Source organism: Gavialis gangeticus, unplaced genomic scaffold (genome assembly GCF_001723915.1).
Source record: "Gavialis gangeticus isolate Ggan-Ray unplaced genomic scaffold, GavGan_comp1, whole genome shotgun sequence".
NCBI classification, from domain to species: Eukaryota; Metazoa; Chordata; order Crocodylia; family Gavialidae; genus Gavialis; species Gavialis gangeticus.
This window is the reverse complement of record NW_017729001.1, coordinates 24,950,841-24,961,800: the sequence shown is the minus strand read 5'-3', so window position 1 is coordinate 24,961,800 and position 10,960 is coordinate 24,950,841. Positions and strand designations below refer to the sequence as shown.

Genomic DNA, 10,960 nt, shown 5'->3' with positions numbered 1-10,960 from the left:
CTGCTTGTCAGGTAGAGGACCCCCACTCCTCCCAAAAACTGCCCTGAGCCCCAGGCATTTGCCTTCTCTGGCACTAAACAAAAATAGCCTCCGAGATGGGGCAGCTCCATTTGAGTCTGAAACTCAGCTCTCAGTCTTCACTGCAATTTAATGGTACCATTTTAACAAGGGACTCACAAGCGTTGGGTTGTCCAGGGCTAGACCAACATGCTGGTAGGATAAATAGTACAGGTACTCATAGGTGCTGACTTTGGTTTTTGCTAAAAAAAAATAAAACTCCAAAAAAATGGCACTTAAAACTCAGCATGTTCCCTCGCCAAGCCTGGTGCGCGCCCAGATGAGGCAGTGCATTGCTTCAACCCGGCTCTGCAGTGTCTGTACAGATCGGGTGCTTCGGTGGAGCTTTTTGGTGCTTTTATCTAATAGCTGATTGAATCAGCGTTAGCTAAAAGCTCCAAAATGTCTTGCTGAAGTGCCCGATCTTTACAGGGTTGAAGTAATGCGCTGCTGCTTCCAGTAAGTGCCATTTTGGGTTTTTTGGATGTTTAATATCTGCAAGCAGCCACGGCAATGGCTCGTGAGTGCTGAGCACCAGCTAATATTTTTCAGTGGGTGCTTGAGCCCCGGAGCACCCACAGGGACAGTGCGTGTGCAGGCACTAGACGGAGCCGAAGGAAGCAATAATGAGACAGAAGGAGCGTGCAAGAAAATCATCGCTGTTGCTGTTTTATGTATGATAGTAGGTAAAACCATGAGCAGGATTGGGGTTATATTGTGCAAAGGACAGTACACATAGATAGGAAGCGAACTATCCTGTTTCAAATATGCATAAGCAAGCAAGACAAAGGAGGACAAATTATCCGCACTCCACAGCTGGTGAACAGAAACGCTGGTTTGCCCAAGGTCACGTAGAAAGTATGTGGCAAAACTAAGTGCTGAATTCCAGTTTCCTGAGTCACTTGATTTTTTTCTGTCTTTTCTTTTCTTTTCTTTTTCTTTCCCTCCTTCCTTCTCATTTGGTCTCTCTTGTATACTGTGACTCCAGAAAAACTCAGTATCGGTAGGTGACCTCCATCTCATTTGCATTTATGCTTGAACTTTCACGAGGATTGTACTTCCCATTGAAGGTGGCTGTTTTGCCGTTTGCATTACTGGATAAGAAAAAAGGAAAAACCCAAATTTTATAGAGACGCAAAATATCGGTGGCATAAAAATTAGCTAAAGCAAAGGCTGAACATGTGCAACTCCTCAGCAAGAATGGCCTTACTTCCTAGAGGTCAGTTTGCCACCACTAGAGATTTCCAAACTGTAAATCTTACCATATATTAGTCAGTAAAAGTCATGCACTGCAGCTTTCACTTCAGCTTGCTCAACCATCTCCGAGTTGTTTATCTAATGAAAGATGTGCTGGTTTAATTCCCCCCCCCGCCCCCTTCACACTTCTCAGCACCGCAAAAGTTTCAGAGCTATCCAGCTCAATTTCACGCCTGCGTGCAAACCACGTTTGAATCGCTGAATACTTTGCCCTCTTCCCTGTTGTGCCACAATACATTTTTCCCTCATTTGGTCCCTGAAGAGCTTCATAGCACTTTGAAAATTAAATATTCAGTACCTTCCAACCTCCTGCCCAGCTAAATGCCCCTTGCTGTTTTCACTGAAAAGCTTTAAATTTAACTAGATGGGCAGCAATTCCCTTTCCTTATAACCATAGTGTAACAAATTGTGACCGACTGAAAACAATACCGGGGTGTACATTTGTATTATGATTGGACATTAACAGGGTAGCGACGTTTTTCCCCAGCGGTAATTTCCAGTCGGTTGTTTCGATGTACCCGAGTGTAAAGTTGTTAAGGCCATTTGCAGTGGAAATCTGGGGAGGGATAGGCCTTCACTTGCCTGGGAAGTTGCAGTCTAGCAGTCAGCCTGCACATCTGCGGACTAAACGGGCCAGCCGCGCACCGACGGAAATGCATCAAGAACTCTCCTGCAAAGAAAGCTATTGAGACATGAAGTAAATATCCATATTGCCTGAATGGGACTCAAACAGCAAACAGCTGACCATTGTATTTGCCTCCAATGATGACTTCTAACAGTGCTACCTGCCGGGAGCAAAGACAGTCCAGTTAAGTCCAGGCTGTGTGCAGTTGCAGTCGTGGAGATCTCAGCCTCCCCTCCCTGACACAAAATGCAGTGGGCTTTATGATTGTCTTCAAGGGGAAAGTGTGCCAAGCTTCAGAGAAACACTTCTTGAGCAGAGTAACACGAGTGTTGCAGGTCTCGTTCTTTCTTTCCTCTTTAACGATTGCCTCGTGACATTGCTTCTTTCCTGCAGCGATACGCGTGCCCTGTTTCAGTTGGCAGCCCCGAGTGACACATTTGCATGGGAAACCCTGGGAAAATAAGTGTTCTGTCAAGGGCCTCTGGCCATATTTCTGTTTTGCCTCCTTTGGTTTTTATATGACAGGGATGGTATCCCCCCCCCCCCGTGCACCGTAACTCATGTAAATTGTCACTTTCTAATGGGCGCGTTGTTATTACTATCATCCCATCGCAATTATTTCATGTTTCCATTTACGCGAAACATTTAAGTGAAAGATACCACTAGAGCCTTCATGAAAAATGTGACCAATTTTCTGCCCCATCAGTCAAGACACACTTTGCTCTAAGTGCAGCTTGGAGCCATTGTCTCCCTTTTCCTTCAGCTGCCGTTCAGAGCCGAGAAGTTGGATGACTTACAGGGGGATGAGCTGCTTTATTTCTCAGTCTTCTCTTTAACCGTTTCCCTGTCTTTTCAGGAAGCTGTGGTGAGCACCTGGATCCAGTTCAGCGACGGCTCCGTTACCCCACTAGACATTTACGACCCGAAGGACTTCTCCCTCTCTGCCGTCTCACTGGATGAATCCGTTGTTTCGATCGGTCAGAGCACAGCCTTGAAGTGGCCAGTGGTGGCAGCAGAAGGTGAAGGGCAGGGGACGTTGATCAAAGTCGACATGATGATTTCCGAAGCCTGCCAGAAGTCCAAGAGGAAAAGCATTCTGGCCGTGGGCAGTGGCAGCATCAAGGTGAAGTTTGGGCAGAACGATGCCAACCCCATCACCGGCGGCGATTATGATCCCGACGAGATTGAAAATCACGCAAGCGACCGGCGGCAAAAGGCGTCAGATCAAGAGCGGTATGGCCAGGACGGGCGATATTATGGGAGCTCTTCTTCAGAGCGAGAGGAAAGCGCTATCAGAAAAGTCAGCACCACAGCAAAATCCATGATCAAAAATAAAGTCGTTAAAAACCGTCTGGATGGAGGCAAACTCTCAGACGACGGCCAACTGCAGAACATCCCTATAGATTTTACCAACTTCCCTGCTCAAGTAGACCTCCCCAGAAGCAATGGGGGCATGGAGGAGGATGACCTGGTGCAGACACCCAGGGGCCTTAGCGATTTGGAGATCGGGATGTATGCCCTGCTGGGGGTCTTCTGCCTGGCGATTTTAGTCTTCCTAATAAACTGTGCAACATTCGCACTGAAATACCGGCACAAGCAGGTTCTGGTGGAAGGACAGACCAGCATGACCCACTCCCATGACTGGGTCTGGCTCGGGAACGAGGCGGAGCTACTGGAGAACACGGCAGATATGTCGCCTCAACCGGACGAGCACACCACTATCATCGACCGAGGGCTCGGTTACGAGGAAAGCAACCATCTCCTCAACGGTAGCACTCAAAAAAACATTCAGACCCAGATCCATAGGTCTGCTGACTCAGGGGGCAAGCATGGGAAGGAACAGAAAACTGAACCACTGCATTCCCCCACGTCCAAAAGAAAGCGGGTAAAATTCACCACGTTCACCACCATCCCACCCGACGATGGTTGTCCCACGGTCAACTCACTCTTAAGTAACAATGATGATGATATTAAGTGGGTGTGTCAGGACATGGACCTTGGGGACTCCAAAGAGATAAGAAACTACATGGAAAAGTTCAAAGACAAAGTGTAGCTCCTCTCTGGTTTCATGGGTTTAACCACACCGTGATGCCTTCAGTTCTACAGTCTGTATTGGGACAGGAAGGTGGGCGGGGGAGGGAATCCCGAGGAAACCACATGACAAGGCCGTTTCCAAAATCAGGGAAGGGAATCTGCCAAACTGTCCGTGATTCTTCCCCCCATGCGATTGATCTATCATTCATAGATTTAAGAAGGAAGTGGAATATAAGTAACAGAACAAGGAAATGGATTGACCAATATGACAAACTGGGCTAGGTGAGGTTGTAAAAATCAATTTTATGGGTCAACACCATAATAACAGCAGTATTACAGATGAGGTACAAAAATATTTGTATAAAGAGAGCGGGGGCGGGAAATAAAACAATAAAAAAGAAGCAAAAAAACCCCACCTGGTTTCTATTTGTAATAAAACATCAGAAATATTGAGGTGTGGCCCACAAAGAGATGTTTTAGAGTCTTACCCAAGCAGTTGCTTTCTATTTCTCCATCTGAAATGAAGACATGCCCTTGGTATTAAATTAGGAGGAAAAAGAGATTATCGGATATTTGTATTTCTACTTTTTTATTTGCCCCTGTGCTGGAACTGCCCTCTTCATATTTTATTTTGAATCAAGTCTTTTTTCATTTGAATCCAGTTCTTAATGGACCAAGAAACATTTTATTCCTAAATTGGCTTTAAATAATCTTCCTTGTCACCTGAAGAGCTCAGAGGATGAGTCCCAGCATAGTGTCTCCTCTAAAAGCATGATCCTCAACCAGACCCCCTACGTAGACACTTATTCTGCTTCAAGGAGATTCGAAATTTGCTTTCAGGTTTGGGCTATTTGCATTTCTGTCTTTTTTTTTTTCAAATAAAATTTCTACAACCAAAGTTCCCATGTTTCACCAGGGGAAAAAGGTGCTGTTCTATGTTTGCATTTAAAAATAACAGCCAATGGGAATGACCTTACCGTACATAAAAGTGAGACCGTCCAAGGCCAGATAGGTGCCCTGATTTGTATCCTTTGCTGTCTCCATAAATGTATAACTCGCTCTGTAATTTGTTCTGCTCGTTGTTTGAGTATCACCAGTTCTTGTCAGATGGGATGAAAGGCTGGGAACCATGCTTACAAAGAGATTGTCCGAAAAAAATTGGTTTCTCTGTATGGCGAGAGCTGGACTGTTAGGCTGATGATATCATTTTAAAGAGATAAAAATGCAAATGAACTGGGATCAAGCAATATCAGGCACTACTTCCTATTTTTTATCGTTGGACTAATTCACAGGGAAAAGTCTAGGTTAGATTGTAAATCAGGTCTTTTTACTAAGAAAATACGAGTTCGGTCATGTGTCTGAAGAAGATCCTCAAATACAAACACACACAAATCCTCAAACAAATACCAAACCACAGTCTGCCAAAACCAGTTTTGATTTCATGGAAGCCATCACATCTGTCCTTTTTGGAAAGCAGTGTTATGTCTTGACTGTCAGCAGGGGGCATTTGCATTGTCTGACAACCCCTGTCTTGACCCATTTACTCCAATATATATATATTTTTATTACTAAACTCAGTAGGTTTCTTCCCCCCCCCTTTATTTGGAGAAAATGCACCCTGCCACTTGATAACATAGACGGGCGTTTTAACAAGATATGCCTAGTATGCATTGTAGACTGAAAGAATGTAATATTTATTTATACATGTTATACAAATTGTAATTAAAATGCTTTACATGGCTTGACAAGTTAACCTCTTTTTTGAGGGATGTTTTTGTCATTTTCTTGCTAGGCAAAAATACAACCCTACCCCTTGTTGCATTGCTTAGGAAGCATACGAACTGCTTCTTGAAGCCAAGAGTATAGGCACAGAGATCCACCCCTCCCTTGTCTCTGCCTCTCCATCTTCCCTTATAACCTTTCACCAAATCCTCTTCATACCCACTACGTGGTGACGATGATGGATGGCAGGAGGGGACAGCAGGCAGGCAGAGTTTGTGGCAGTGTCACCATTAATCATGCTCAGCTTCATGCTTATCATCGGTATGAACCACTCCAGAAATCGTGCTTCCGAGGCGTGCAACTTTTTTTGCCACCCAGTCATAATTAATTGTCCTCCTCCTGTGACTGATACATGGGTTCAGACATGGGGCCGTTGCGCTGAATAATAACCGGCACACACAAAGCACCTTTTATCCCAAAGGACCCTAAACTGATTTTAAGCTAAGCAAAGGGATGCATCAGCCAGCCACAGGGGACTGCTGCATCTTACCCAGGAAATGAAGCCACCTCCAGAGCGAAGCAGAGGCTGAAGAGTCAGGAAGAGAAAGGGAACGAGAAGGATGTCTGTCTAGAAATCCCGCTGGCAGGTACCTAGGTGGAATATTTTACTCCAAGTGAATCTGGCCAGGACTCCTGCAGGAGGATCACTTTTGATCCAAACTAAGCAGGTCATTGGATTGACATCCGGTGTGAAAGGTAGCTGCCCCCTGTGACGATGCTCTCTGTTAGCCCCTGCAAGGCTGGATCACTGGTGGCTCTGCCGAATCACCAGGATCAGTCTCTGCAACACCTCAGTGCTTCGGCTCAGAGTCAGCCGAATCCAACTTCACTTCTCAGATTTGGCCAGCTCAGAGCAGGAAGCCATAGCTCCCTATTGCACCAAACTGCTGGTTAGCAAGAATATTCTTGCTACCCTACTGAAGGCTGGTCCTCTCGGTATGTGTTTTCACCATGGTCTGATGGCATTATGCCAGGCCCCATCTTGTGGCCTTTATCTTGCGGGTTCTCTAGGGAGAGGCGTGCCTTTCCCCAAATTGTCAAGAAACTGCATTTTTCATGGAAATTAAAACATTTTCCAAATTTCTCATGAAGAAACACTGGTTTCCAGCCTTCTCTTGATACAAGTGCTCGTTGGGATACCCGTTCTCACACTGCTGTATCTTGCAGCTTAGATTTACTCTCCTTTGGAAAGGGTCTTTTATAGGAAGCTTACAGTGCATGCCCTGTACTGGATTGAAATATTCATCTTTCCCATTCTGGTTATTATTTTGAATATAACATACACTTCTCTGCATGCCAGAGAGCTGAAATTGGATTAGTCTGCAATAGCGAGTGTTTGGAAAGACTTCCTGTCCCATGGGCAATGCACAAGAATGATGCTAACAGTGATATCTGCTCATTCATGAGCAATGCGGATCCCGTTGCTGGTTCGCGGCGTGGCGTGCCTTCCTTGTCTGGCTCTCGATTCAGCATGGCATCCGAATAAAAACTGTGAGAGACCCAGTTTCAAAGCAGGCAGATGTCCAAAGGCCACTGAGAGAAGCCATGGGAGTTCGGCACCTAGTGCCACCCACTCCTTTTTGAAATCTGCACTACCCAAGGGCTTTCGTCTTGCACAGAGGATGGTACGTGAGATTTGCAGTGGCCATTGTTTGCCTAACTCATTACACTGCTTGCTCCTTGGTGCCTTTTTTAAGAACAGAGGGCAGTCATTAGCCATGCTAGTCTTAAGCAGAGGCGAGGGTAGACTTGCATCTTGTACACTAGGCCATACAAATCTCCATCCAGTTCCCAAGCAGTAAGTGAACCCAGCCCAACTCCCAAAGAGGTCACGCTTCTTGATGGTGAGACCAGGAAGACAACAAGCACAAGCCATTCACTGCACTTCCACGTATGCTTTAAATTCAAGCAACCAAAGGTCACAGGATACAACTAATCCCTGCTGCAAAGGGGCTGCTGAGGGCCCCGCGGGGAGCAGAAATAACCTAGCCCTAGCTCTTTCTCTTTAACTGCTTCTTAGTGCTCATCTACATTTCCCACGTGTTTGCACGACAATGTTTAGGGGCACCTCAAGATCAAGGCACACGGCCCCTCCCTGGCGGGACTAGAGAAATCCCATCACGGAGGTGAAACGTGCAGTCGTAGCCAGGGGCTGTTATTAGCACTTCTACCCCTGGGTTTTTCTCGAGCTGAGAGTCACAGCCACCCGCCAAATGAGCAGCTGGCCAAATCCTCACTCCTCTAAATGACTGTGGTGCCACCCCAGTCACTGAGAGGGGCTGCACTGGCTGACCCCAGCACTGAAGATCCGAGTCCTTTCTTTCAATGAAAGCTGGGATCACGTTGCGCGGCCTCAGCAGAGAACGCAGTCTGAGCCGGTGGGTTTTTTGGGGGGGTGCAACGTCTCATCCCAGTTCTCCTGTTACAAGGGATTTGGGGGCAAAAGAGCTAAAATGCAAAGCACACTTGTGTACCCCTGCTCCCGGTCAGGCCTGTTTGAAATGGAAATCGTGACAGTGGGGCTTTCCTAATCCTCCAACAAACATATGCTGGGAGAGGTGCTTCCCGGAAAGCTATTGAACATCAGGGACCCTGGGGCTCAATGCCTATCTGGCTGTGAAGGCAGACGGGGCATTTTTGCTCCCATAGGGAGCCTCATGCCAGCCAAGGTTTCACTCCACGGTAGAAATGACTAGCATGGGACTGAGCAGCGCAACACCACATTGTGCCACAGAGACATCCCCCTATTATCCATGCAGCAGTGTGACCACAGCACCGCTCAGCGGCCCAAACCTGTTCCCCGAGCGCTGCCAGGACAATCGGCAATGGCAAAATGGGGCTTCGGGCTTCATCCAGAGCCCATGGAAGCCAACAGGGGAATGGGTGTGCACCCGCTCCAAGCCAAGCAGTGGCGCCAGCATGCGCTGACCCCCCCACAAACGGGTGCACCTCCATGTGCAGCTGAGACAGACGAGCCTGCTAGTGCACGTCCACCCGTTTGGGGGATTAGCACGGCCTGGAAGTGGCATAGCCATGCACACGGTGGCCTTCTCTTGACTCCGCCTGGCTTGAGCGTGGGTCATCGGCCTACAGCTGAGTGTCCCAGTCCTGCAAAAGCCCTTACTTACAGGAGAACCAGCTCATGGGCAAGGCAACATGTTTGGACAGAGTGCCAAAAACACCCGCCAACTCGGCTTGTAAGAAGTTGGCATGCCAGGGGCAGACAGCGGGGGAGCTGCGAGGGGCCTGATCCTTGTTGTGGCACTGCAGCCTGGACCCCTTCCCTGCCATCTGCCCCAAGGTGTGCGTGCCAAGCCAAATGCCTTCACGTGCCACGCTCCGGTACCCATGCTGGGGGTTGCCAATCCCTCCTGTTGCTGCTTATGTGCCCCAGTTCCCATCCATGTGAAGGAGCACCAGAGGCTCCCCACATCTTGCAGCAGACACATTTTGAGTGCTCCTCATTCACGTGTACGATCTAATTCAACTCAATGGGGCTATTCATGTGCACAAGGGAGGCAGGATATATGGGCACTAGCTTATTACAGCACAAGGAGGCTGTGATTTCTTGATAGGGGAGGGAAGGCAGCTTTTCTGAGAGCCCCGCGCTGTGCCAGGCAGGGCTGCTTCAGAAGTTTTTGGGCCAGGAGGAGTGAGGAGCAATGCAGGTCTAGTTTGACTTCCTGCATGACGCAGGTCACAGCTTTCCACACGGTGATTCCTGCATCGTGCCAAATAACTTCATGGTTGAGCCCACCAGAGTGCATCTGCCAGGCTGGGCGAGCAGGGGAAGCCTTGTTGGAAGAGCAGGATGTGGGCAGGGAAAAGGGAGAGCGCAGCCCTGCCTTTGCATCCCATTTGTCTCTCGCAATGGCTCACGGCGCATTAGAGGCCGATGCAGAGGCTGAAATTTTTCCGGGCATCTTCCCTTGACCAAAAACACTGTCAAAACCCACTGCTGTCTGAGCCAGGGCAAATGGGCATCTCAGCAGGGAGGCAACTGCCAGGCTGTGAAATATTATTTATTTGAGGAATTCACATCGGGTCAGGTGTCAGGCTTTGCATTGCTGGAGCTTTGCGGTGCTGCCGTTATGAAGGTGCGGGGATGGGGCAGGGAGAGCCGCGCCGAACGCCCCTCTTGGCGATGTCTTGCACTTGCTCCCCAATCTAGAAGCAGCAGGGGTGCGTGGTTGCAAAGATAACGTGCCCCGAGTTATATTTTCTGCCAGGGAACCAGGATGGAAATTCATTAATAATCATTTGCTCTTACAGGAGAAAGAGAGAGAGTCTTTCATCTCAGTGATTTACAAGCATCAGGCCTTCAGAAAGGGGTAGCGATGACATGAGAAGGCCGAATTAGCCTCATTACTCTCACATCCACCAGAGCAGGTAGGTACCTACTTCAGAGGCTGTCACAAGGTGAGCTGGGTCTGCCTGGGGGAATAAAAGTGCAGGTCCTAGTGACGAGGGACTAGTGCCAAGTCCCTGCTACAAATCCTGCAGAGCAGGAACTCAGTCCTGTGCCCCTTGCATTGCAGGGGAGTCCCCCCCTCACCACTAGGCTGTTGGCTTTTCTGGGGTGGGAGGGTGGCTGAGATGTACAGCGAAGGTATCTCCTGGGCTTTTATTTAAATAGTCACTTTGCTGGAGTTGGTCTTCTTAAGACAGAAAGACATCCCACAGTAACAAGCTCCCAAGAGCTCTGCAGGCCTGAGACTCATCTGCCCCTAGAAACCGGGACCAACATGAAGCATCAGATGAGCATGGAGCAAAGCACCTCAAAGGCTTCAGAGGCACCGCAAAATGCACGCGGCACACGTGGAAAGGTTCTCTGGGCTGCACATCTGCAGCGCGGAGCCAAAATTAGATACTGGGAAATTCCCGTATCTTAAAAATGGTTTTAAAAAAAGCAGGGGGGCACATGTGGCTGTAGTGGGCACTGCCTGAAACTGGAGCATGGCCAGCCAGAGCCACGGTCTGCATGCCCGCGTCACTGCCGTTGCAGCCCAGGTGCTCGCCCCAGCCTTCCCTACCCCACTGGGGGCAATTTGCCACACACCAGAGTGCACGTGCAGGGCCATTCCCCGGGGACACGCAGCTGTGGCACAACTATGTGCTGCTACTATTTGTCCCTAGGGAAAAACACACATGCATGCTCTCCTGGATGCACCCTCAGAGGAGGCTTCCAGTGGGCTTTGGATCAGG

The 10,960-nt window shown here is 48.4% G+C and overlaps 1 protein-coding gene across 1 annotated transcript in view; it reads left to right on the top strand.

Annotated features, from left to right (window-relative positions):
* The window catches only part of LOC109290496 (transmembrane protein 132C-like), a 178,436-nt gene extending 172,710 nt beyond the window's left edge, over window positions 1-5,726 (top strand). Inside the window, exon 8 of the mRNA XM_019507099.1 lies at window positions 2,796-5,726. Coding sequence (XP_019362644.1) covers window positions 2,796-3,992 — 1,197 coding nt within the window. The 3' untranslated portion in view covers window positions 3,993-5,726. The remainder of the gene's footprint in view (window positions 1-2,795) is intronic.
* The last annotated feature ends 5,234 nt before the right edge of the window (window positions 5,727-10,960 follow it).